Source organism: Diprion similis, chromosome 10, assembly GCF_021155765.1.
Source record: "Diprion similis isolate iyDipSimi1 chromosome 10, iyDipSimi1.1, whole genome shotgun sequence".
Taxonomy (NCBI): Eukaryota; Metazoa; Arthropoda; class Insecta; order Hymenoptera; family Diprionidae; genus Diprion; species Diprion similis.
This window is the reverse complement of record NC_060114.1, coordinates 13,014,144-13,042,094: the sequence shown is the minus strand read 5'-3', so window position 1 is coordinate 13,042,094 and position 27,951 is coordinate 13,014,144. Positions and strand designations below refer to the sequence as shown.

The window sequence follows — 27,951 nt, the reverse complement described above, 5'->3', positions numbered from 1 at the left end:
CAACTATCTGAGGCAAAGTCCTTAAAATCCAAAATAGCTGTGAATAACAATTTAGAATACTAGTAACCTACTGTATGAAAACTGAGTCAATAAATTATTCCTGTAAAGTATACCATAGTGATTTGAAAAACTCATTTTCAAGGTGTATATACGCCCTTTAATTTATCTATAGATTTTCAAAGACATGTAAGTGTTGAAAATGAATCCAATTTCATGTACACGTAACTGCTGGTAGGATTTTTTCAGGATCGTTTAGCAATGGATTCACCAAACAACGAAGTTAATAAGGAAACATATGTAGTTATAACATTTTTGGATGACGGGTCTGTTTCGGAAGTACCGAAATCCTGGATAATTGAAGGAAATGGTGTAAAAACACAGTGTCGATGGCCCTCGCATGCTAATAACATAACAAACTTAATAACCAAGAGCGCCAAACCAACTTCAAGATGGGATGTCTTCGATGTAGAGATTATTAAAGACAAGTGCTGTACGTTATTACATTCATTTAGTACATATTGTCAAGTATTCGTATGTAATTATGATTCTCTTTGTGATAAAGCCCCTTAACTCCTTGGAGATAATTATTGATTATAAATTCGAATAATGCTCATATGTTTCATAAAAAAAGATTCATCCTTATATAGCATCCCAAAAATCTGCGAGAAGTGCAGCAGCTGATTCTGATTATAATACGACTGACGATGACAACCTCGGTAGAGGTAAGCGAAAGGCTATGAACGTTGCAGTCGAGTTCAGTGACGAAGAAAACATTGTACGATCAAAAATTCAAAGTAAGAATTACGTTGCTTGAGAACCAGCTTGCCATATTACATCATTTGCTCAAAACATCATCTGTATAGTGTGCCTAACAAATCCGAAGTCAATTTTTTAGAAACAACATGTATACTTATATTTCTTGCTTAAAATCATTAGCGGTTCATGTTTTGCAGATAAGAAACCACCCAAATCTAAACCACCACCACCATGCCCCAATTTTTTTTCACTGAAGGTAGTCCCCACTGCTACTACATCAGAACAACGAGGTAGTACTTTGATGCATTTATATACAGTCCAAACATATTTGACCGAATTTTTAAATTTGTTCAATTTGTACAAGATTTCAATATGCAGTAAGTTCCCTTAATTAGGTTATATTTATTATGTGCGTTTAATTTTAAAATTTTGTAGAGGAGGCGGAACTCTCTAATTCAATGCAAGTAATAACCTGTGCTCACTCTCCTGTACTGGAACAAACCTTCCCTTCTAAACCATTTCAAGGGAGTAGTTTTTCAATTTGTAAGTATAATGAGGCAACTTATACTCCAGCAATAAAATTATTCAAATATCGAACCAGCAATTAAATAAAAATTATCATATGTCATGAATATAATGTTCATTTATAGTGTAAATGTTCGAAAATATTTCAGCAAACAACACTGTAGCTGATAATGCCATGACCAATAATGACGCTAGAAATGAAGTGAAGAACAACAATACATGGGCGTTAGATCTGAACCTTGAGTCAGAAATCGAACACATGCCGATTGTTATTGCAGAATGCGAAGGTGATATTCAAGCAAATTAATAGAACAATTATTATTTTTTTGCCCGATCAAAGTTTTTGCACTGATATTTGATCCTCTTGAACAGGGGCCTCTGTTAATAAGAATTCAAGATCAAAATTATCGATAACTGAAGATATAATCTTGGATCAACCCTTAGGTATGTGTGGTCTTGATATCGTTTGTCACTGTGATAGGCAAATAAGCAAAAAATATGTATTTTACAAGTTCTAGCAACAGAAAGTGCTGCACCTGTTGTTGCCACAAAGAAGGCCTGCTTTAACAACTCCGAAAATAGTAAGAGAAGCATGTGGTCAGACGAGCTTCCCACGAACTTCAATCCAGAATCCTATTCCATAAAAGGTAATTTTTACAGCTCGATCCATCAAGTATTCAGTACTGGCAATCGGTAACTTTGTAATTTTCTGAATAGAATTCACATAATACGATCACTGACATGGTTTCAGAGTGTCTGGTAAAAATGTTGAGCTGTCAAGCTCGCATGAGTATTACCCTTCGAAGTATTGATAGACGTTTGAAGGCATTGGAATCTAACAAACCAGATGAGTCAGAAAATGATATTGCAGACGTCACTGAAGAACTTTTACCTCTAAAAACCATCGAAGACATAAAACTCTTCGAAGAACTGCTAACGAAATCAAAAGACGCAGAAAAAGCTTTCGTAAGGAAACAACTTCATTATACTCATTATGGTCCTCAATGTATTTGTGTAGAAAATTCGTCTTCGACGTAAGCCACTAAAGATATTAATTATTGCCATTCATTCAGTTAGAAGTGCATTCAGTTAGATGTTGCATTGCATCTGTGATAATAAACATATAAGAAACTACCTTGCTATAAGTGTGTGACTATCACTTGACTATATGAGGCTGAAGCTAGCAGCCAGAGTTAGCAGCAAAACGTGATTCGATCGATGAAAATGAGACATTAAGGACCCAAGACGAAGAAAATAGATCCACGTCATCGAGAGCTAATACTTTTCTGCAATTATGGATCTGAAATTGTACTCCATTCTCCCATTCGAGAGAAATTTGGCATGTTCGGCTGATAACTCTGGCTGCTAGCTTCAGCTTCATCTTGACTATGATGCATGCATATGTGTGTGACTATGATGCATGATACCTGGCTTTTTACAGAAGAAAAGAGTTGTAAGAACGAGTGGAAATTCACCACGCGACTTCGTACAACGAGCTTTGAAGCTAACATTCACGAACAGTTGTGCTGTGGAGTGTTCCTGGAAAGGTTTCAAAAACCACTATGGTATTTTTCGATCGAAAATAATAAATATTATGAAGAGTAGGTACATTTTACAGATAAAGGCTAGTTGGAATATAAGTTAAATATCTAGTCAAAGAATATGAATAATACTGAAAGAATATTCATGACGTTTACAGGCGCAATATTCCAAAAATTTTCTGATTACACAGAAGTAGAATTTGGAGCTGTGGCTTCGGAGTGGCTCTCCTTTGCTGGTCAAAGACATCGCCGAGAGGTGTAAGCGTGATATGTACTATGAAATCACATTAAACTAAACTAACGGTATATATATGTACCAAGTGCAATCATAATTTAGTGTTGCTCAATTATTTTAGGTTTTTACTATAAGAATATGAAGGGTAAGGTCATCTGTGATAGGTAAAAGCTTTCAAGTAGATATATATATATATATGATTTTAAAACATAAACTAAACTAACGGTATATATATGTACCAAGTGCAATCATAATTTAGTGTTGCTCAATTATTTTAGGTTTTTACTATAAGAATATGAAGGGTAAGGTCATCTGTGATAGGTAAAAGCTTTCAAGTAGATATATATATATATATGATTTTAAAACATAAACTAAACTAACGGTATATATATGTACCAAGTGCAATCATAATTTAGTGTTGCTCAATTATTTTAGGTTTTTACTATAAGAATATGAAGGGTAAGGTCATCTGTGATAGGTAAAAGCTTTCAAGTAGATATATATAATATATATATAATATATATATATATATATATATATATATATATATCTACTTGAAAGCTATAATATATATATAATATATATATATATATATATATATATATATATATATATATCTACTTGAAAGCTTTTACCTATCACAGATGACCTTACCCTTCATATTCTTATAGTAAAAACCTAAAATAATTGAGCAACACTAAATTATGATTGCACTTGGTACATATATATACCGTTAGTTTAGTTTAATGTGATTTCATAGTACATAGTATATAATATAATATAATAATACAAAATAATATTTTCAAAAATAACGAAAAAAGTTAGTTATATAACTCAGTTCCTCCAAATATTATAAGAATATCAAAAGTCTACCTAATAATTATATTATGACATTATACCATATATATATAAATATGAAAACTATCAAGAAAAATTAACATAATTAACAAAGCGTATTACATACACGATATAAAGCGTGTATATATATAGGTTATACATTTCATGTGATAAGTAAAAGCTCTGATATCAAATGCATACATGATTAGCAGTATTATACTATATATATATATATATAGATGACATATTCAAAATATAAGGTTATACTGACTGATTATATATGTAAGTGATGTGATAATGTATGCATAATGAACACATTATTTTAAATACACATAATATAATGTTATATATAATTACACTGCGATGTATAAAAGGAAGCTTATACACGATTATATTATAAAAAAGAATTAGCAAAATAAATTCAATAAAGCCACCGAATTCACATAAACATGTGGGAAACATCATTGCTGTTTATTGGTATCTCAATTTGAGTCTATTGTGAGAAGTCCGTGCACAAAAGTTCAGCAAATTAATAATACAGAATCATTAGGTATATTCGCTCGAACGCATGCGCGGACTTCTCTCAATAGATTCAAATCGAGATTTTAAAACATAGGAACCTGCTAACATATTTATCACAATGTTACCTCACATGTTAGAATGCGTTACCTAACTGTTATGCCATTGTCAAGTATTGGCAATATAACCAAAAGTGACATGTTGACATAGATGTTACGTGCCTGTGACGTTGAACTGAATGGGAAATTACAAGCAACAAGACAGTTGCTGGCTACTAACCAGCTATGTAACGCGTTATATTGGGTTTACTAAATGTTAGCTTATGGTTATATAACTGCGCTTGCTGGGGTACATTGCATCAGTTCTTAGACTGCAACTCAAATTAAGCCTACAAATTACAATAGTAATTATCACATATAACATCGTTTATATTCTGCCTAATGCAATATATATTACAGTTTTTCATTTCATGTATAGTAATCAGACTTATTACGTAATGATCGTTCATTGTATGACATTTTTTTTGTCTTCAACTCCATACTAACAGATATATTATACTATATCTATATCAATCGAAGTAACACTATGATAATTATTGCTATAATGGTTCGTCAGTAGGATGATGTACTGTTATATCATATTTCAATTTTACTATTCGGAAACTTAATAAAATAGTATACACTGACACTTGAAAACTTATACTAAAACTAAGGTATATTGAATAAACTACAATTGAAACTTTGAATCTATGGTGTCGAGATTTTTTTCTTCCACCTCTTTGAAAACTCAGTGCAAATTTTATGCTTTCCAGACTTGAGTTTTGATTCGATGCCTACAGCGTGTCAAGACTATGCGCAAAGCATCCCTTCCGCAAAATTACGTCGATATAGTGCACGAAAGAATTACCTTAAATATTTCTCAAAATCGGCCAAATTCCAACTGAAAAAATCCAAAAGAGTTACCCTTGCTTTTACGCGATTTTCAGAGCTCGGAAACTATTCGTTTCAGAATCGTTTTGCAGGATTCTTTCCCGACTAATTCGGCCTTCAGGAATACGAAAAGTACATAGAAAGAGCGTAGGCAACAGACGCAGTCTTTTACACAAAAGTACACCGCGTATGAACTGACAAATTCTTGCACCCTCGCGGTTACTTTTCAGTAAAAAAAAGGGAAGATGTCATAAGTCTCACCGTTTTCAAATTTTATTTTTGTGCAAAATATGCTTACCTATTTCAACTATGTAATTCAAATGCAGTATTGCCTAAAGTCGGTAGGTCAGTTCACATATATGCCGACGTCTTCAGCAGATATAACGAATTTAGCCTGTGTAGCTTTATTGTCAGAGCACAAGTATAATTTTCTCTTGCGCAGCAAGTTCTCAATCTACGCCAACGATCGTCGAGGTATGGCGGGGGCAAGCGTAGTTATGTATATTGCGATACGTAATGTACTACACCAAGGTCGATCGCCTCTTTGGCCTCTCGCTGAATGGGACTCTCGTATGTGGGCCAGTCGCCGAAGGCAGACGTTACAAAGATTAACACGATTTCTACGCATTATCGCGATTTCGCCGTTGTAAAATGATCAAGAGACTAAATATCTGATCCAGTATTCCTGCAGTCGTCATTTTGTCACATACTTTTTCATAAGGTAAGTGCATGGTGACCCTATAATTCAAAGCTTGAAAGTCATTCATCAATCATACGGACAATATTCTTACTTTGTGTTCCATAGCTTAGATAGTAAAATCTTCACATTCAGTCAAGGATTGGTAACGTTCGACCATGATTGTTGTTACTCAGAACAGGAATGGGTTATTCTTCATAGTATATTTTATATTGCTCGCAGTAGATTTTTTATACAGTGAATTATTCATAGCCTGATACAGGGTTACGGTTGACGCTTGATCGAGATTGTCGAGTTTCAATAATAATGATTATTGATGTATTTATATTCCTTGACGTCGTTCCAGTATCAATAAGTGTCTGCAGTCATGTAAATGAAGAAGAAATATGAAAAATTGTTTTAAACCAAAGTAAGAATAATAAATAAATATCGGTATGAATAATTCAAAACAACTCACATTGGTTCCATAAAAATTTGACAACGGTGACAATATAACTGTTTAAAAAAACACGTCCAACAAAAATTCCTATGCCTTCAATTGCTAGAGATTACCAAAATGTCACACCGTCGCGTGACAAAAAAAATTGCTCTCCTACTGTGTGGATCTAAATTCAAGATTTTTATACCAATATTGTTACTAATGCTATATCTTTGCATTACTTTCAGTAATAAAGCAGAGTCGGAAATCGCCGCCGTCTGACAGTGCTTACCAAAAATGGCGCAATCGTTGCGGGATAAGGATTGCGAATTCATTTGCGAACTAATCACGGAAATGGTGCACGACCGCTGTTTTTGCGAAAGAGGCTCACGGGAGTTTGTAGAAGTCGATTCGATCCGCGTGGACCCTCTCAGTTTCCCAGATAAGATACCGGTCAACGAGATATACGCAGCCGAAGTTGGCATCCGGTTCTCTGGTGAGCTCCAGACGTTTCCGGTGGTGATAAAGCTCCTTCCGAAGACAGCCGAGGTGATGAACGCCCTGGAGCTCTTCCAGAACGAAGAACTGTTCTACAGCAAGATAGTGGTCAAGATCGGTACTCCGAACTTTGCGAAGTGCTACGCAGCCGACATGGGACGATATGGGGGGCCGGTGATTGTCCTCGAGAACCTGAAGACCCAAGGATACAGAGAACTGGAAAGAAAGCTCGACGAAGAACACCTCCAGGTCTGGATAAAGGCGCTCGGAACGTTTCACGGCAAGGGTTTGAAGCTGAAGAGCGAGAGCCCGACCGAGTTTCGTGAGTTTCACGCGAAGCTACTGGAAGCCACTTTCAATGAGGAGAACAGAACCGACATGCCGAACGTCTTCCTAAAGACGACCCCCTTCCGGGGACTCAAGTATCTCAAGTCTCTACCTCAGCCGGACCTCGAGTTTATCGAAAAAATCGATACCAGGCTTGGGACGAATCCCTACGAAATCACGAGAGACCTCGCCACCGAGGTCAGCGACTTCTCCACCCTCTGCCACGGCAGTCTGAGCCGAAAAAATCTACTCTTCAAGTATGACGAGCAAGGCAAGCCGATCGACGTGAGACTCATCGACTGGCAGACGACCAGGTACTCCCCGCCTGGCATTGACCTGGGCCCCATCATATTCACGAACCTCGATGCCGATGATCGGCTCTCTAAGGTGAACCGGCTTCTCGAGGTTTACTTGGACGCTGTGGAAGCGGAGCTACCAACGGTTTCGAGAAAGGACCTGAGGAGAGACGTCGTTTCAAAGCTACTCTTCGCCTACAACGTCGCGTCCTTCTACGTCCCCTACGTCGACAAGGATCTGATTACTCTTGAGAAGAGAGCCACCCTCGAGCAGTTCGTTGAGGCAGTTTGCTCATTTGGGGGAGAGGAGGCTGATCAAGAACTCGCCTTGATATTGTTGGACCTTAAAGCTCTTGGAACTTTTGATTAGACTGCAAGTTATTCTGTGAGAAGCTTGTGGTACAGCGCTTTCATCTCAGCTGGAGTATCAGTTTACAAAATAAGCCGACTGAGACCGATGCACATATTATCCTCCTTCACTTGCTTGGCATGATACAGTAATTGACATACGAAAAGCCAACACGAGATGCCAACGACGATATTTACTAGCACGTCCTCAAGATGAAATATCCGTATCCTCCTATTTTACGTGGACTCACAGATATGTTAATTATAAAACAACCTAATGTTCAAAGATAGATCTACTCAATGATCAGAGTCAGCCTCAATTGGTTTATATTATTCATTGTCCCTGAAACTGTAAAGAACTTTAAAATAATGGCCGCAAAGATGTTGGTCCTTCGCCTTTCTTTACCAGTTAAGTTAATGCACGTTCCTTATTCTCATTCAAGTAATAATAATTTGTGGTTCTTACTTATACTCACATTTGGAAAAGCATCGTTCGGAAGAAAAACTAATTGGTAATGCAGTGGTCTTTTATTTTCAAATATTCAATTTTTGTGGTTACTCTATAGCTTTTAGGGGATTCATTCCTTGATTAATCAACCCATTAAATGCCATGATTGATCTTCAGTTTTTAATACGTGAGCTTATAAGAGGTAACTTTTCACCGATGCATCGTAGGTAGGCAATGTTTCCAAGCCGATGTTCCGTCAGAAAATCTATACCACTTGCCGAAGGAATGTTATTCACACTTCCTATTGAATACGCATCTTTTTGGATATGCATGCACGGCCTTTGAAGTTATAACATGTCTTCCGTTAACCAAATAATTCTATCGCGCGTACAACGTTCGAATCCATTATCAGATGTACAGTTGGTGGGAAATTTAAGAGGGTCAAACAGCGTCGGTATCCGGAAAACGATTCACAGCTTCATACGTATATTGAAATAAACGTCTTCCTCGCTTGGTCACAATTTTTTCTCTTTCACCCGAGTAGGGTCAAAGTAGGGTAAAGTCTTATTCCACATCAGACGGAGCCGCTAAAGTCTCTCGTTGACGCCGCTCCTGACCGATGGTGTCCAAAACCAGGAAGAAAATGACCAGCGTTAAGAAAAGCAGGCTGATGCAGACCAGGAGACTCGGAGTTGAGCATGCCAATATCCGCTTGCACATAGATTTTGTAGAACATTCTATAGAAGATGGGTTAGAAAGTGGCGGCGGTGGTGGCGGTGATGCTGGACTTGGTGGTTTCACTGAACAAACTGGCCCCTCAATTGCTCTGGTAGCGCAACGCGATGGTACAATTGGTGGGGTCGGTATTTCCTTATTACATGTCCAATCCATTTGAAACGAAGCGAGGAAAATTGAAGAATTTGGAGTGGTGTCGTGGGCCGAAAGTGACTTGAAATTGGTAGCGTATAACAAAACAGAAGATATTGGACACGACGTTGCTAGTAAATGCATGTGAATTGGTCGACATATTCTTCGCAGATTTCGGATTCGAAAAAAATTCATTTGTAATCAATCTTTTGTTACACACATTAATTCATTCCAAATTTTAAAAAATCCTGTAGACGTATATTCATCTTTATCCACTCACGAGTGATTGTCCGCGACGTTGCTGCAAAGCTGGATATAAAAAGACCGTACTCAATTTCCAGCCAACAGAGTAGTGTGTGTGGCCTACATTCGGTTATTATAGAGATAAAGGAAAACCATGGCTCACAATCAACACTTTATTACTTTAGCTGTACTTATCTACCTATGAGATATTATCATTCACAAATATTATCATTCTTCCACCCGAGAGACTGTGGATTTCGTCTTAACGAACCGTTTATACAAGCCAAGGCAGCAGGCCATAATCAGTTCTATTCCAATGCAACATTCCCACGGTATATTGCATTGCCCCTTACTTTCCTCACGCTATATATACACACCTAGGTATAGCTCGTATCCGGCTTGTAACTCAGGAGCCCGACGGTGTCGTTCATTCATCGATGCATTCTACGGCCTTTGAAGGTTGCGTTAGAGCCAGCTATAAGGCATGTGAACGTACCGACGCCTGTGTATGTGCGCCGTTGCGCATGGTACAGATTCGTGATTACGCATGTACAGTAAGTGCGCTCTTGGTCATTTTTTCCATTATCACGAAAATGGCAATTTTCCTTGAGATGTGTAGATTCCATTCAATGCGTTTAGATCACCTCCAAACTATTTTAATAAGGAGCCTGGAATTAGCTATAGGACAACTGTAACGTGACATGCCGTTACGTTTTCTGAGGATGTTAATGTTTAACCGTCCACCTTTTCCATTGCTCGGTGTATTATTAACAATCAAAATCAAGCTTCCATAGGTATAAATAAAAAGGTATAGCCATACACACAGGTATCGCAAAGAGTGTGAATAATCTTGTCATGCTGGTTCTTATTTTAAACCTTTTCCAAATTGGACCAAAACATCCCCAAGTTAGTTTCAAACGAACAACTTCATTCTGAAACTGAAGTAAAAACATGTGTACTTCAAATGGCAAACATACACAGGCCTTGCGCGAGGGTTGGGGTTGAGATGAGGACTTGCGCTTTGGAGAAGATTTTTATTCATGTATCTGTAACCAATCCGAAGGGCTGCGACGTCAAAATTCGAAAAAGTTGAAAACAGAAACCACCCTAACGCACACATTCGCAGAGAACGCGTGGCGAAGTGCATTTAGTGCACCGGACATTTGGCGTGGGTCCGACTGTGCCAGGTCACGATCACTGCCACACGAGCCTGAAAGACGGGACTTGAAGATCGTGTGTGTGCACGGCGTGTACGCTAGCTAGTAGTCGACAAGTGGGGATGAAATGTGAATGATCCTAGCCGGCGGTAGTGAGGGATAAGGATAGTGAGAGTGGGGGACGCCGCTTCGGAAATGGCCGCGGGAAAGTAGAAAGCGGTGTGCGGCGGTGTGTTTCGACGGTTTGACCGATGGATCGGCTTGTAACCATACGTGAGAGACAACCGAATATGTAATAATTCCATAATCGCGGAGCACGGTGCGTGTTTTGATCAGTAATGTAAGGGGGGGAAAAGGTGGTCAGAAATTGAAAAAAAATTCGTTACTCGGTTATTTAAACCCCGATTTAATTATAGAAGGGCGAAACGGGTGATTTTTATTCTTCGTCTTTAATGAACATTTCCTCGTCGTTATCAGCCCCCCGTGTTTCCCTACGCTGACGCACTGCCACCGAGGGCATATTATTGAGGAATGGCTGGGGACGGTGCTAACAATGAAACGAAGGAGCGGGGCGAGCAGTGTGCGTCAGCTCGGGGGGAGCCGCATTCCAGAGTGGGCGGCACGGTGGAATGTGATCATCCACCTCCCGATCCACCCGGTAACAGGAATTCAACCAGCAGCATGAACACCATAGCGAATTGGCGATTCGGGAACTCGGTCTCCTTCATCGAAATTTGCCAGGTAATGCGAATGTACACAGTTATAATTTAATTATACACATAGGGATATTCTGTATTGCATCGCACTCGCGACTGCTGCTGTTTTGCCCGTATGTGGCACAATGAAATCGATATAACGTACAGGGTGATTCAGATGGAATTGAAAAATTTATCATATTGAAGTTAGTGACGTTTCGTAACGATTCGTGGTGAGGAAAAACCGTTATGTCGCGACCTTTGGATTCGTTTGAAATTCAGTAAATCGTTGATAAACAAAACACCATCACATTTCGAAATCTTAGTTTCTTCAAAATAGTTTTCCCTCCAATGGTTTGTTACGATAACGTTACTAACTTCACCTCGTAAAAATTTTTCGAGGGTAAATAATCCCCTGACGAAATTTACGAGTAGAATAATCTTTCAGTAGAGAAAATACTCAGAGAATTAGAATCCCGTTATAATAAGTAGTTTTCTGCTTCGTTGCCACAATGCTTACTTCATTTTTGTTATTATTCTGAAATCACACTTTACTAGAATACCAGTTACCCTCCGATTGGTTAATAACAGACATCTACTATCTCTGAACAATTGTATTATCTAATCCTTTAAATTTTCAATTTTGAAACGCGTCTACTAACAACGTATAGTTGAAAACTTTTTCATTTCACCATAATTAGTGAAAACGAAACTGACCTTTGACTGACAGTAGGTATTTTGTTCTTCGTTTCCAGATACGTCTTCGGCATTTATTTCCTCACCTATCCCCGCCACCTTTGCGTTACAACACATGCGAAGATTCGGTGGAACTGACAGCAGAGCGTCTTGGTAACGATGTCATACGCTATCTACTTAAAGAAGATTTATATCAGGTGTCAAAGGATCCAGTGTCCAGAAGCATGCGGCATAACGTCCACCAGATGCTCAATAAGCACAGTATACTATTCACCAGTATGGTAAACAGACTGAATGTTGTTCCTGATACAGCTTACGAGGCTTTCATGGCCGTTGCTGACGAACTGTTCTACAATGGCGGAATAACCTGGGCTAGAATCGTTTGCCTGTATGCTTTTATGGGGAGATTGGCTCTCTGGGCTAGAGACAGGAGGATGTATGCGTTGAAAAAGAAATTACCCTCTTATGTGTCAAGGTACGTCAGCGAAGAGATCGCCCATTTCATCAAGGGATATGGAGGATGGGTGAGTAGCAGCATTGCACCATTACCAGGTCATGTACTGTACTTTTGATATTGTGAAAAACTTTACCCGATCTACAATCGTTACAAAAATCTTATACAAGTTTGTTATGTCGAGATTTTTTCTACCAGTTGTTTTATGCCAGTTGCATTATGAAACTTATCATCACTGGTATCATATTCTTTCCATGTTCTTGACGCTACAAGTCCAAGCTTACCGTTCTGATAAATTCGAAAAATGCTTCAATATTACCCGATAAATGAATACTGGAATGAATAAGAATACGATCTTTTCAGGAACAACTTTGTATAGAGTATCCAGTTGCTGAAGAGGTCAGTGGAGCCGTTTGGCGCAGTCTATTGATGACTGGTGCAACCCTGGGATTGATTGCCACAATTCTGACTGTAGCATCTTAAGGTCTTTAATCCAGGGTAAACGTACAATAGTAATGGGACTAAAGGAGAAAAAGATGAATAAAGAACAAATTTTCAAGTACTTATATTCTGTGATTAGAGTTGTTAAAATATTTTTCAAAGAAACAACGACGTTTCTAAAATTTCTGTTGCATTTGCAACATTGTCCAGTGACCGGATTTTAAACTATCCAAACCAATATTCGATTTTTGATTGAACAAAAAAGGTCTATATTTGTCGGTTATTAAATATGAATGAGGATGAAGTTAGTAATGTTAATGTAACGATACATGATCGGAAAAATGGTTACTTTGCTCCTTTAGGATTGTCTGAAAGTTAGTAAAATGAATAAATAAAATACATTGATATTTTGCAAAACCAACCCATTGAAAGTCATTCTAAAATTGCACAATAATGACTGTTTTGCTGGTGTTTTGTTACATTAATGTTACTAACTTCAGCCTGATATATATGATAAGTTCAGCAGAGGGTCGAACAATTTTTACTGGATGTATTAGCGGGAACTTTTGTTTGAATAATTCGGAATTTTCTGATATTTTCACAAATTTCTTTCAGACGGGATAATCCCTGAAATCGAAAACTCTTGAAACATTGCCCAATCATTAGACATCTTGAAGTTGATATAGACTCATTATTACATATAACAAATGAGGCAACTAATATGAATATTTTATAAAATTTATCAGAGCAACAAAAATTAACAAGACCAACAAATTTAATTTTATTGGAATTATAATAGTGCTCTCTGAGAAAAAAATTTGGGAAAGTTCTGGTTCGTATTTTTGTCATCCTACCAAACAAGTTTCTCTATAAATTACTTATTTATGGAGCCTGTACATCTTGTATATTCAGATAGCTTACATTAATGACGATGCAGTACGAGTTTCCTGTTGCATGCAGTAACAATATTATATTGCAAAAAAAATTTTTTACCTTTAAATAATTAGCTTTAGCTTCAGCCTCGGCTTAGCACAGATATTGGTGAAAATAAATAACTCGATGAAGTATAAGTAGAAGAAAAATAATTATAACACTAATACTCAAAATCAATTAATCTGATCTCAAAACCAACAAGAAAACATGAATCTCAAAATTGTATTGAATTTAGGTAGAAAGCAAACTATTTGTATTTATTTATAATTTATTCTAGGTAGAAAATATATTAAATAACAAATTCCATAAATGATAATGCTCTCAGAATACAAGGGAGGAGAACGTCACGTACGATATTCGATCCTTGTGTTTTGGGATAGCAATATAGCGTATGTATGCTTGGCCATTAGTGGTTTACAGTAGCGTCTCTGTCCCACAAATTATAATGTAATATGTAATTTAAAGATTTATCAAATGTGTCGTAACAATTTTTTTATGACTATAAACTCTGTATTTTTTAGTTTTAATACCTTTGTCATTGAAATTTTTGTACGAACTTAGATTGCAATAATAAACACTTTTAATATCTTAATTCTGTGGTCATTATTTTGAAAAATACCTGTTGCTTATCCGATTCTTTGGGAATCTTCTGATGATGGATGGTAGAGCTTTTGAATGAGATAAAAAGTTTTAAGACAAAAAGTTTTACTAAACTTTTATTACTATTATCTATATATTGGAAAATTGGCTAATCAAGTATCTAACAAAACTATTATAAGGTATAATTTAATATTTTACAAGCGATTTATTCCGATCGGGAACAGTGAAAACAATGCGGTATTATGACGTGTTTGTTGTTAGGTACGTAATATTATTAATAAAACTTATTTCATTTCATTACAAGTAAGGCTGTGTTCTATGGACGTATGAAGAATGACTAGACGCTAAGGATGTTATTGCTTCTTTCTTCGTTTTTACTTTTGAAGTAATTTCAATCACCAGATAATAATAGAAATAGCAATAATAATAATAATAAGCCTTAATCTCATTTACGCATTCATAATGCGCCACCATAGCGTTCAGTCAGTCGTACACACACTCAACAAGCGTTTTACCTCCGAACGTGTGCGTCTCATCACGTTCAATTTTCCTGTACCAGAATACTTCAGTGTCTTATTCAGTATTTTCTTTTCTTACTCTTCTCCGTGTTATCGCTTCAGTTAAGACTCGTAATAATTCGTGATAAATTGGGGAGAGGAAGCTCATAATATCTAAAAGAAAGTTGAATCTAGACACAACGCTAAAGATAAGATAGTCTATCGATTTTAGCTAAAAAAAAGAAATTTATTTGAGAATAAAAGAGAGAGCTGATGACAAAAGTTTGATTTTTATGGGACGAGACATTGAAAAAGTGACAAAAAAATGTTATTATTTAGTTATTTGGAATAATCTGTTCCAAATTATTAGTCTTTATCGTCAAGATCCAAGCAAATATCTTAGTATTTAAGAGTGATATAATTCTGACACGAAAATCTGTAAAATAAAAATAACAGAAATGAAAATGTACGTATCGGTTTGTCTCTACGTTACGTTCTGGAACACCAAAAACGCACTGCCATTACAAATTTCTCAAAGTGATAGCATTCGCGATAATTATAATTATCCAATCGTCAGTGGGTAAGACTGGTTTCTTTTTTCTTCCACTTTTAAAACCAAACTTGAATTCGAATAGGTGTAATAAAATGTTGCGTATACATGCTTAAAAAAAAAGAAAGAAGAAATATATTTATATATATATATATATAGATATATAACAATTTACTTATTCCTAATCAAATTTGGAAACTGTACAGAAAACGACTGAATTAGTAATTTTTTTTCTCTCTTCTCCGTTTTTAACCACTATTTTTTCACAAAATTTTTTCTAATCATAAGAATCAATAATTAAATCTTCAAAACATTCTAAACTCATTTCATTTCCATTATTACTTATTTGCCGTTATATTATATAATATAGTACGTATATATCACTATATATCTGTACAAGTGGAACAATTTTACGTTATTGTTCCTGAAATATTGTTATGATCAAGTGATTAACGATAATAACTAATCAGAATAATAATAGCAATGGTTAAAGTGTCTGAGCTTGAATCTTCTTTTTGTTTTCTGCCCTTTTCACTTGCAGTACTCTATGTTACCCTAATACGTGATGTTAAATAGCTAATTACATAAATTAAATCGTTCCATATAACTTGGCAGTGAAAGCCCATGTTTAACGACTGTTTCGCAGACCAGATAATGAGATTGAGAAGAAACAAAAGGGATCGAAAATCAAAAAAATAAACACCAATAAATAATGTATAAGATTTCTACACATGCGTTACAAATTTTCATCTAACGATGGTTGGACATCTGTGTGAAACTGAAATTAAACATAAACACTTCTGAACAATGATCAGCTTGACAAATAATAACAACCGAGTTCAATACAGAAAACTTACGGTGGAATGTACATTGTTCATTGTATCACTCGAACCGATCAGCCAACTGTACAAGTTTAGCGAAGTGAACATTTCACAAATTCTAGACACAAGCATAGAAGACTACTTCTTCTTTGCTTTCTTTCACTTTCCGCACGTGATGCACGTGGTAATATTTTGAAGTTTCAATTACTTTGTCAAAATGAGAACTCTGTCAAAAGTCCATACGTTGGTATCCACACTTCTGTACTAAGTTAGCGAAAAGTCTTGTATACCTAGTCTATTGATCAAAACGAAAACGAACTCAAACTGCAGAAAGGATGAAAAACGCAAATCACAAGAGAAAAATAATAATAATGATGATGATAATTGTGCGTGCTGTATATTTGGTGTAAATTATAATTCATATTATTATGATGATTTCAAAATGATTTATATATTGTGAGGTAATTGCATCTCGTAGCAATTACGCGCAGTCCGTTGTGTTCAATTGTAGATTGCATACAGAACGCACGCTACGTATGCTTCTACACGTTCACATTATTTGATCATTTAATCGTAAGAAGCTCTCACAGACTTGAAACTGGGAAACTTGTAACTCGAAGTTTTGAAACTACTATTTTCAGATCAGTACATACGGTCATTCGATCAATCTTAGGAATTCCATAAAGCATTGTTACGGCGTCAGCTCATATTTTTCGTGTGGCAGGGGCGGAGGGGAGAGGGAAACGCATTACACACGTCTATACATACATACATACATAGGGTGTGTGTGTGTGTGTGTGTGTGTACATCTACTCCATCTAACAAGATAAAAGTATGGATCAAATTACTTTGTATTTAGTTTCTTGGTAGTGTTGAATTTTAATTAACAAGATCATAAAATCGAATCATAGCATCATTATGTGAATGGAGATGCATTAACGCGGACCGTATCATTTTCAAATATATATCAATATATATGTATATGATTTTTCTTTATCACTCGAGGACCTGTTCTTTCATTTTCTGTCTCTTATCAGCTTCTTGTCATATCACAGCTGGGGCAGGATGAGGGCAATGGGGGAGATGGGGGAATAATAGGTGGCGGGCTACGTCGAGATATATGGGGATTCACGATCTCATCCCCATTGGGTAAAACTTGACAAAACCCCCCTCCCCTACAATTTATTCCGTGTAGTCCCACCATTCCTTCTCATACCCTTCATGGACGTGTTCCAGAAGCACCTTTCTCCGACTGTCGCAATATCTGTTGAGAAAAATTTTAAAATATAGTTGAATAAGTTACGAAAAACGTAATAGCAAGTTACGAACTAAAGACATTATTCACAATTTCGCACCTGTATTTATCTTGCACTTTCTGCTTTATGTCGGCCAGATTCTCACTCGTTATATCCCGCTCTAGGTACTCAGACAAACACTCGGTCGCACTTTCCAAGTCTTTCTGGTTATCTTCGAAGATCACAGACTGATTATTTTTTCTCAAGTAATAGGCAAACACGTATGTATACATGAGGGTTTGCCGACAGGAACACAATATATCTACTGCTTTCTTCAAAAATTGTACCTGCAACCCAAACAGCGTTGTTAACAAATTGTTTCTGTTTTCCTTATGCAATATATAGTTTCGCAATTTATGTACAATGTACATGAATGTTAGAATAGGAAGAAACTCTTTATTTCTTTTATTTCGCATTTGAGAGTACGAAGTTTCTTAAATCATGAGTCACATAAGTTTTGGTTTTGCAATCATACCTAACGACTAAAGTAATCATTGTCAAAACTCACCTCTATCCAAGACATGTTATGCTGCTGCATCTCCTCCATCTTCTCTTTGACACTAGCATACAATTTGCTCTCGAATTTGAGCGACTGCATGTGATTCATGTATCTATTACAATAGAATAAATATCTTTGTAGTGCCGACCTAGATTTCTCTTGAGCATCTCTCGCTGCTTTGGCTTCCTCCTCGTCATATCTGTTACAGTTGTACCAGCTGGAACCGTGCGGTTCCCACGGACCAAGACAGACCCAGCAAAAGTCAGCTTTGCAGTTTTGGTTTTTGCACACCATGTGGTTACAGCCTCCATCCTTTTCAATGGTGACGTTGCACTTTGGACACTCTTTTGTGTTCGCCGCAATCCAGTTGGAGGTCTCAGAATCGTCATCGCACTTTTTAATCCATTTTCTTAACAAGTGACATTTAACAGGGTCGTGCCAGTTCTCTCCGCAATGGAAACAAAAGGTGTGACCACACTTACACGTCACTGGTCTTGGCTCTACATATTGCACTTTTATCGCATTATTGCAGTCTGGCGACGGACACCACCTCAGCAGTCTGTTACACTAGAATATTAATTGATAATAGTTATAATTTGAAGCGCGAACACAGTTTCACAGTAAAAATAAGTGACGAAGGTAAGTAAAATTGAAGTGCAGAAGCAACAAGGTAATGAACTCTACGAAAATTTGGATTGTTTAAGCAATCTCCGAGTGGATGTTCACAAAAGATGTACGGGGCCTGTTGAGGATGTCGACGTTGAAAATTATCTGGCATTGAGAAGAGTAATGAAAAGTTTTGATTTTGTAATACTGGTTTAAAACATCGGTTAAGAAGATTTGAGAAATTAATTCTTCAATTGAAATGCATTTACAAGTGAATTGTAAGGTCAACAAAATCGTTACATTTATCAAAAAAATGGTCAAGAAATTTTATGAAACAAGAGACTGAACGTGAGAAAAGCAAGTGAATGCGAGTCGTGATATTTCAATGTATCACCAGACCTGAAATGAATTCAATTTTCAAACGTAGATATGCTTATATCACCATATAGATACTATACATTTACTACTATATAGTTACTATTATATAGTATACATATGCGCTTACTTCGACGAAACTGTTCGTAATGAGATGCTGATACTTCAATTTTACTTTCGAGTCTTTGACAAGTCTCATGACACTCGCGTCGTCGACTAATATGTCACAGGCGTGAGCGGCGCAGGCTATTGTCTGGCCAACACCTTCCTCCATAATTTTTGTAGTTAAATATTCTCCCCAGCACCCTGTGCAGAATCTATGTCCACATTCCAAGCCAGTCATCATCTGTTAGAGAAAGTAAAACGTGTTTGTAATAAAACCGCGAGTGATAAGCTACCGCAGTACAAAAAAAAAAATAAAAAAAACGAACTTACTTCACTATTGCATAATAGTTGGGAGGATAAAAAAATTTTGATACTACATCAAGGTTTATTTCATTCACAGTCCGTTTGCTTTGTGTATTAATCAGAGCCAACCTGCTGGTATACATTTAGAAGTCAAGGCTTCGAACACTGTTTACCATCTAATTTGATTAACAAATCAATTGCAGTTCAGGCTTCGTTTAGATAGAATAGTTATACCTTAAATTTTACGTCACAATATCAAGCGTTAATGTTATGACAATAAATTGTCTACCGTTGTTACAGGATTTGTAGCAGATAGTGAGTATTTCAACTAATGAGAAACGTGTCACGATTTTAAAAAACAATTAAAGCAGGACTTGTAAAATGTATTGCACTTAAAAACTATTAAAATGAAAAATAATTACTATCACTTTCCTTGTTGAGAATTCTCTACACATTCTATTTGATATATACCTACTTTATCTACACAGTTTAAATTTGTAAACAAGATACACTTCTAAATTCAAAATATTCAGCGTGAACGATTTAGATTTCATTAGCACTTGATTGAATTTTTTTTTAATAACTATTTCAAAGAATTTAAAAAACTGCTGCAAAAACGCGCTCAATGATTAGCGTCATGTAGTCAACAATTGCATCACTCACCGACGATGGTAATGTCATAAAGCATATGCCGCACTCTTCAGTTCCATTTGTAGAAGTTCGTCGTGACTGAAAAATAATAGAACCAAGAACTGAAAAGTTGTTGAACTGAATGAAATTACTACAACTGAACGTTCTTAAACCGATTTCTCATCGCTTACCAGAGATATTTGTGAAGATCTAGTCCTGTTAATGACGGGTCCTTTTCTAAAGGGATTTATAACTCGCGCTTCTGCAAACAATTTTTCCTGATCGCCGTCATAAAAACGTTCCATTAATTTCTCTTTGTCCCATTTAAAGTGATTAAGTAAAATCCTTGTCGTTGTTGCAGGTATCTAAAATGGTGTGAAAAAGGCCTGTTAAGTTGCATACTCAAATTCGAAAATATGATAGCTGATTTCTAGTAGTCAATTCCATTGAAATGAAATGCACGAGTTGTTTACTCACTCACTCTCTCCTTTGCCAGATATCCGTAAATCGGAAAATTACGAGGAAAGGGTGGGGGGAGGAAAAAAAAGACGGATAAAAAGAAATCACAAAAACGCTAACACCTTGCGAGGTGAAATTGCTGCAGCAACTCGCATAATGCATACTAACATGCATGAAGGCGATCAGCTGATCCAGAGAGGACAAAGAAGTAGTCTTGAAAACGGTGAGTGGATCGAAAATAGGAGTCGCGAGAGATAAACAAAGAACGAACGATCGCGATTTAGAGATCAGTGATCGCTTATCGATGGTAAACAAAGTTTATATCAAAAGGTTTTCATAATTTCTTTGGCGAAAAAAAGTTATTTTTCTTCTTTAGTCAACGACGAAATATATATATATATATATGTATGTAGGTTGTTCACATTGAAGTTAGTAACGATATCGTAACGATTCATGGTGAGGAAAAACCGTTATTTCGCGATGTTCGAATTGTGGGAAATTGAGTAAACCGTAATAAAACAAAACACACTCATATTTCGAAATCTTAGTTCGTTTAAAATCATTGTAAAATTAATAAAACAGTGATGTTTTCCCCAATGTTTCGTCACGATAGCGTTACTAACTTCAACCTCGTGCAGTTTTGACATGAATGAAGGCGAAGGAGCGAATTCAGCGGCCGAAATCACTCACCTCGACGACGGTGTTTACGTCTTTAATAGAGTCCACCATATGCTGAACGATCTCTTCTGTGGATAAAACCTCGAAAGGATAATCGTCAATATCTGTGGCTCGTTCACGGGGATTCCCGGGCTCAACGTCCATAGCGAAGTCGACGTCATCGCCGCTGGACTCGTTGCCCGAATCAACGTCGTCGTAGGGTGTCTCTTCCTCAGAATCCATTATTATCGGGGTGTATTTTGCTGGGCTACTTTGTTCGTAGCGTGGTTGTCTCCTCAGAAGACCGTTTGCACGTTCTTCTCGTTTCTCCCCGTCGTGGCCGTCGTCGTTGATGAGTAACGAACAGAGATACGATCGAATAGATTTTCTTGGTATAAATTTTCAGAATCACGCGCGTAGACCAACTGTTCTTATTTTATGGTAAGATGCGAGTGTGTCTGTGTCTCTTTTCGATTTGAGGTATTTATCCGTTTATCAACGCCAGCACGAAACTGTTTGTAAAATAGTTCGATAAGTATAATTTATATGAATTGAAAATGAGGGTGTAGGATAACAGCGAAACAGGTAGTACGACTGAACGAATGAAAAAAATAAATAAATAAACAAGAAACAAAGGAAGGAACGAAACGAAATTAAATCAAAGGGTGAAACAACGCCGCGATTATTTTCGCGACTCTAGATTAGACGGGACACTGAAGTGAACTACCCAGTGAATATGTACGAACAAACGGATTCTCTGTGACCCGCACTTTACCGCGGGATGACCCCCGACGAATTTAGATTTCGGTGTATTGCGAGCCCAGAGAACGGTGGGAATAGTTGTGAAAACGACACAAAGGCGAGTAACGCGATTCGTCAACTGCAGCAACGGGTTAGCTAGGCGAAACTGGTGCCGTGCACCTGTGTTATTCGTTGTTCGGAGAACCAGCGAGCGGGCGAGCGACGATCTCTCAGCACATGACGTCACCGTAGCGAGCAAATGCTGGGTTCTGAAACGCGCAGAGAATCACGGGAAACTTTATACGTCGTACCGTAGGACGTACACATGTGTATACCCGCACGTGTATGTATATATGCTTATGTAGGTGTACCAATGTTATACATACGCACGCACAGGGCGCACGACACTTCGTATTATTATGTACCTAGTGACAGATAATCGAGACACGGAGGCCTTGTCGCGGGGTTATTTTAACCTCTTGGGTGATCCGACGGGGGCTCCGATTTCCAGGACAAAGGGCTGGAGAATTAATCGAATCAATATCACACGTGCAACGGCTCTACGAATACACAAATCAGCTGCCAAAAACACCCGAGCTTATATTCGGCAGCTGATCCACTAATGGCAGACGCGCAGAATGAGTCTGCAGGCTAGCGCCACGCCGCGGTGTGATTCGAAAGGTCTTACGAGAAAGCATGTGGAGCGCCTACTCCTCAGGCCGTGGCCAATACCTGACGGTTTTAAATTTGTCAGGACCAATGACGAGCGCGGTTTGGTGACGTGACGTTTCGCATTCCGTTTTTTTTCCACAACACATCCCACCATGCCCCATCATTGCAGCAGTAGCAACACGGCGGACGAGCTCATTTCACTTCTGCTGCCACCGCTGGAGTCACGTCCGTCATTCCGGGATGGTGTTGCTGATGCTGACTGATGCTGTCCGCTGTTGCTATCGAGTGCAATTTCGCTTCTCGATATATCGTCGGCGCTAATAGAGTCGGGTTATCGGATCGTGGAGGCGGAAATTTACCCAGAATTTCACCGTGAACTTTAAAAAGAAATACAGAAAAAAAAAACAACGAAACTACCGTTTCGAGAAACGATAGGAGGAAAGACACGCGCGTCAACGCGAGTTGCGGCAGCGGAACTGCGGTCTGTAGACAAACGGCTTCGTGATTCGTCGGCAGGCGCCTTCTTACGCCAACTGCGTGAAACGCCTGGCTCAAAGATCGATTATTAACGCGTTTTTCGTTTGATAACATGCGAACAATTTCGCACTGCTCGATCTGTCATCCGCGATGAGCAGCTGACGCGCAAATCCTTGCTGGTTGATGGCGAATTGAAATTCGATAAGGACAAGCATGAGTCTGCCTACCATCAAGGACTACTCGCTCCTCGAGAAGATTGGCTCTGGAAGCTACGCGACCGTTTACAAAGCCTTCAAAAAAGTGCGTGTGTACATTTGAGGTTATGTTACACTATGTTACCTTACGTATTTATTATGTATACAATATGGGATGTTGTGACGAAAGAAATGATGATCAAATGGACACAAAAACTTATGAGGAAAAGAAAGAAAAGAACAAGAATAGCGACTTTAACTTGAAGAGTTTAATAATCCTTTGTGTAGGGCGGATCTAAGGATGTGGTAGCAATAAAATCGATGGACAAGTCAACCTTGTCGAAGTCTGCTACAGAGAACATAATCACGGAGATAAGGCTATTAAAAATATTAAAACATGAACACATTGTAGAGATGAAGGACTTCTTTTGGGACGACAGGTTCGTACCTGAAATTAAGGCAACGATATTTCAATCAATAACAAATTATAAAGTTGCTAAAATGTCAAGTTTTTATGGAACAAAAAAATCAGATACTTCATATTTTTTCCCACATATATTTATTGTTCAGGTACATATACATTGTGATGGAATATTGCGACGGAGGTGACTTGTCGAAATTCATTAAAAGAAAGCACAGATTGGCGGAAAATATTTGTCGCAAATTTTTACAACAACTTGCATTAGCTTTAAGATTTCTACGCAGTCACAACGTTTGTCATATGGATCTCAAGCCGCAAAACTTGCTGCTTATGAACACACCGAAACTCACACTAAAAGTTGGAGGTGCGTTAATTATACAACATTTACAGAATGAGCGAAATCATACAAACAAGACGAAAAAATAGAATAAACGAGCCACATATATATTGATCTTTTCACACCCTTCCCAGCACTTTCAAATCGAATACTGATTGCTATATTAGCCAATATCAGCTTTGTTTATGAGCGCACACAAATTTTCTCCACACCTCTTGAAGAAATATTTACCCACTTACCCTGAACCATTTTCAGACTTTGGTTTCGCTCAGTACTTGGCTAATTACGAACACAAATTTGCCATGCGCGGTTCACCGCTTTACATGGCACCTGAAATTTTGCTAGACCACAAATACGATGCCAGAGTCGATCTCTGGAGCGTCGGTATCATCATGTACGAGTGTCTTTTTGGCAAAGCTCCTTACTCTAGCAGCAGCTTTCAAGAACTGGCTGAAAAAATTAAGGACAGACGTCCAATTGAGGTGATTTATAGACAGAAATTATGGTTTCGGTCAAACATTGGCTGAAAAATTTTATCGAATATTGTACGCTATTAAAACACTATAGCCTTAGGTGAAAATAATTGTTTTTCTAGTGTTCCTGGATTTTATTCTAGTATCAGCTTTCTTAACCATAGAAGAGTAAATCCTACAATCTAGTGTGCATCTTTGTGAAATATTTTCAAGTTATGTAAAATTTTAAATTGTGAAGATTTTTTGAAATGGAACAGAATGTTTCCATATTATTTTGAATGCTAAGATATTTCAAAGCTAAGGAAATATTTGGAGTTTTTTTTGTCATTTTTCAATCCTGGCTTAAATGATTGCAAAGGTCAACGTAAGGCACAAACTCAACTCACTCAAAGGATATGCTTCACGAGATCCTCATAGTAGAGTATGGAAGCATGGTGATTGTAGATTTACTTGATCGGAACTTGAATAGTGTCATCTTTGGATTGAAATTGTGGATAAATTTTTTATGCGATATACAGCTCCCTAAAAACTCGTATATAACTCCAGAGTGCAAAGACTTGATAACTTCGCTGTTGAAGCACAATCCTTCGGAGAGAATTACGTTCGACGAGTTTTTTGCTCACGAGTTCTTAGACCTGGTTCATGCACCAACCAAAGACAACTATGACAAGGCTGTTGCGCTTGTGCACAAGGCGGTACAGCTGGATAGGGAGAAAAATCAAAAGGAAGCTTTTCATCACTACTGCGACGCTCTCAGATACTTCATACCATTAGTTACCAGTACGACACATCACTGTTTTTATCTGTGTGTGTGCGTGTGTGTTTATTAAATGTATTGATATGTCGGACTGGCGTTCATAAAGAAATGGGCACGCCGACCCGATGAATAAAATACAAGGATAGTAAATACAGGGAAGAGAAAGTGAAATTTTTTTATTTATTTCGAATGACTGCAAATATTATACATGTAAAATTCATAATTGGAATGGATACTTGTAATTTCTTAGATGAAACTGATCCACAAAGGAAAGAGGCTCTGAGGCTTCGTGTCAATGATTACATAAAACGAGCAGAGGAACTGAAACGCGTTTATGCCGATGATTATGTGGATAATACTGATAAATCGAAGACAGTTCCAGAGGTGCAGGGAGCATCGGCGAAAAAAGAGTCTTTTGACAGAAACAGCTACCAAGAATTATGTTGGTACAAAGATAAAATGAGGGTGTGAAAGGGAAACGGGAGTGAATTGATATGCGCCTTTTTTTCTACGTATTTGTGTTAATCTGCTTGATGACGAAATATTTGGTGATATCTGGAGAAAAGAAAGAAGTCGATATTTCCTTATCTTAACAGGTTGTATGGTTCACCAGTGATTTGTACAATGCGTTGTACAATTTGAATTGTTCACTGATTAATTAAGTAATCAATTAAAGTGTAGTTTTTCTCATTATTTAAATATAATATTTTTGAAGCCATTGGAATGGGTGAAACTATTTTCGGAATATTTACATCATTGGAATTTGTAAATGAGATAAACGTAGTTCGAATCTCCCCGCGGAAATGTGTTTTCTCGTTTATTTGTTTTCTAAATAAGGTCAGTGTATGATTTTGAAAAACTAAGCACTCTGCTGATTTCCTTCAACCCAAAAACTGTATGGTTCGACTTATCTCCCCTTTCCGTTCACTCCCTCATGTTAAGTCGATATTAAAGATTGGAATGGACCAAATTAGAAATCTATAAAATCAAAATCTGCACCAAAAAACTAAATATTTACATTTGGCAATAGGTAGCCTGAGCAAAAGTACAACAGCCATGTGCGATGCTCTAGAAATAGGTGAGATTGCAGAGCAGTATCTCTCTGAAGGGAAATACGAAGTTGCCCTTGAGAAGTTTAAGTCCTGTTTAGAAATTCTGGTGCCCCTTTTAGCTAAGGAACCACCTGGTCGCAGAAGGGATCTCCTCCACAAACAGGTAAATTCACCCGAATGAAACGTGGCATGCTATGATATACAAATCGAAATTAATCAACTGTGTTAAAATATTTCAGGTTCAACTCTGGATGAAAGAAGGTGAGAGCACCAAGGCTCTTCTGGGTACGAAAAATTTAGACCCAACTGGAACACAGACCACCTCGCATTTAACTGATCATCAATGTACCCTGCAGTAATAAATTGATAATTGAATTTAGTTCAAATTTAACGGACTTCGAGGAGGGGCGGGAGGGGGGGAGTGACTGGTTCTTGATCGCGTGTCGTGATAATTACTAAGTCATTCATTGACGCGACTGATTCCTGCCTCGCGCATAATTTCTTACGCGTCTGCAAAGCGGAGACATTCATTCGCGCACGCGACTGCAGTAAGTTCGCAAAGCCTTGTGGATCAAATTAATACATACATGTATATTCGGAGCTACAGACGGCATATATACACTTGTTGCGCGAGCTTGTTTACCTATCGTTCTGCAAGGCCGCGACGAAATAGCGTCAAGGTGAACGTGACCTTTTCTGACTCCATTTTTTCGATATGTTATATACTTGTACCGAATCTTATCGCATTGGCAATTCAAATTAGAGAGTATCACGGTAAAATATACTAATAACGTTGCTCCTAGCACGGCAAAATTTTGTCGAACTTATATCGCTTCGCGTGTCCTGCGACGGGTGAAAGGATGTTACCTGCCCCTTTTCCAGATTCTGCAAATTTTTTCACGCTGATAGATATTCTCACAGAATTTTTGAAGTATTTAGTAATAATTTAGAAGAGACTTATGTTCGGTAGAATCTGGATTCTCCGAATTAAATGGGATTGGGCCTAGTTCGCATTGACGAAAGTTCGGACAAGGGATTAGTAATGGCGGGTGACATGAAGCCAGGTATAAAAAACACTACAGACACAAGATAGTTAGTACATGTATTTTTATGTTATAATTACACACACGTACCTTAGACAGATATTTTTATTCCAAGTCCTTTTACGTGTTAATTTGACTCAAAATATTGGTGATATAAAATTATGAGTGCATCCTGTCTTCTTTTTAACAACGTATATATTAGGGGTTGAGAATGCAAGCGACGTGGGTCAGTTTGACCTACTTATTTGGAACAAGGGAATCTGTATTTGAGATTCACAAAGGTCCAAATTCCTTTGTCCTAAAAAATTAGGGCAAACTGAGTCAGTTGCATTTTTAACCCCTCGTGAATGTTCCGTAATTTTGAGTAACGAAGGTTAAACGGTGGGAATGATCTAGGTTCGAATAATCGATGTTTCGCTGTAGGTCAAATAATTTAAAAACGATGATTCGAAATTATCTGCAGAAGGATGAGATGCGCTACATTATTGCTAAAAAGCAGACAAAAAGCTTCGATGTCCTCAAAAACC

At 37.5% G+C, this 27,951-nt stretch overlaps 4 protein-coding genes across 7 annotated transcripts; 3 read left to right on the top strand and 1 right to left on the bottom strand.

Moving 5' to 3' along the window:
* Positions 1–5,937: 5,937 nt before the first annotated feature.
* Positions 5,938–8,251, top strand: LOC124411072. The gene is made up of 2 exons (XM_046889939.1): positions 5,938–6,063; positions 6,706–8,251. The coding sequence occupies exon 2, from the start codon at positions 6,755–6,757 to the stop codon at positions 7,946–7,948; it is 1,194 nt and encodes a 397-aa protein (XP_046745895.1). The 5' UTR covers positions 5,938–6,063; positions 6,706–6,754; the 3' UTR covers positions 7,949–8,251.
* A 1,599-nt stretch (positions 8,252–9,850) lies between these two features.
* Positions 9,851–22,656, bottom strand: LOC124411068 (E3 ubiquitin-protein ligase ariadne-1). Of its 2 annotated transcripts, none has more exons than XR_006929636.1 (8): positions 21,291–22,656; positions 20,333–20,506; positions 20,175–20,240; positions 19,234–19,449; positions 18,132–18,689; positions 17,684–17,910; positions 17,142–17,592; positions 9,851–9,861 (listed from the first exon to the last, which is right to left on the bottom strand). XR_006929636.1 is itself a non-coding variant. In XM_046889930.1 (8 exons), the coding sequence occupies exons 2-8, from the start codon at positions 21,498–21,500 to the stop codon at positions 17,511–17,513; spliced, it is 1,533 nt and encodes a 510-aa protein (XP_046745886.1). In that variant the 5' UTR covers positions 21,501–22,267; positions 22,424–22,656; the 3' UTR covers positions 15,625–17,510. The 2 variants fall into 2 exon arrangements, 1 of the variants encoding a protein (XP_046745886.1); XM_046889930.1 differs by lacking the exon at positions 9,851–9,861 and having other exon boundaries at positions 15,625–17,592; positions 21,291–22,267; positions 22,424–22,656.
* LOC124411073 (bcl-2-like protein 1) lies at positions 10,658–14,452 on the top strand. The gene is made up of 3 exons (XM_046889940.1): positions 10,658–11,382; positions 12,092–12,556; positions 12,850–14,452. The coding sequence occupies exons 1-3, from the start codon at positions 11,173–11,175 to the stop codon at positions 12,967–12,969; spliced, it is 795 nt and encodes a 264-aa protein (XP_046745896.1). The 5' UTR covers positions 10,658–11,172; the 3' UTR covers positions 12,970–14,452.
* Positions 22,657–22,749: 93 nt separating the features above from the next.
* On the top strand, positions 22,750–26,760 carry LOC124411070 (serine/threonine-protein kinase ULK3). Of its 3 annotated transcripts, none has more exons than XM_046889932.1 (8): positions 22,750–23,447; positions 23,630–23,781; positions 23,912–24,126; positions 24,355–24,581; positions 25,091–25,352; positions 25,580–25,771; positions 26,360–26,544; positions 26,621–26,760. In XM_046889932.1, the coding sequence occupies exons 1-8, from the start codon at positions 23,361–23,363 to the stop codon at positions 26,738–26,740; spliced, it is 1,440 nt and encodes a 479-aa protein (XP_046745888.1). In that variant the 5' UTR covers positions 22,750–23,360; the 3' UTR covers positions 26,741–26,760. The 3 variants fall into 3 exon arrangements, with proteins under 3 accessions (XP_046745888.1, XP_046745889.1, XP_046745890.1); XM_046889933.1 differs by having other exon boundaries at positions 22,750–23,558; XM_046889934.1 differs by lacking the exon at positions 22,750–23,447 and having other exon boundaries at positions 23,566–23,834; positions 23,909–24,126.
* Positions 26,761–27,951: the final 1,191 nt, after the last annotated feature.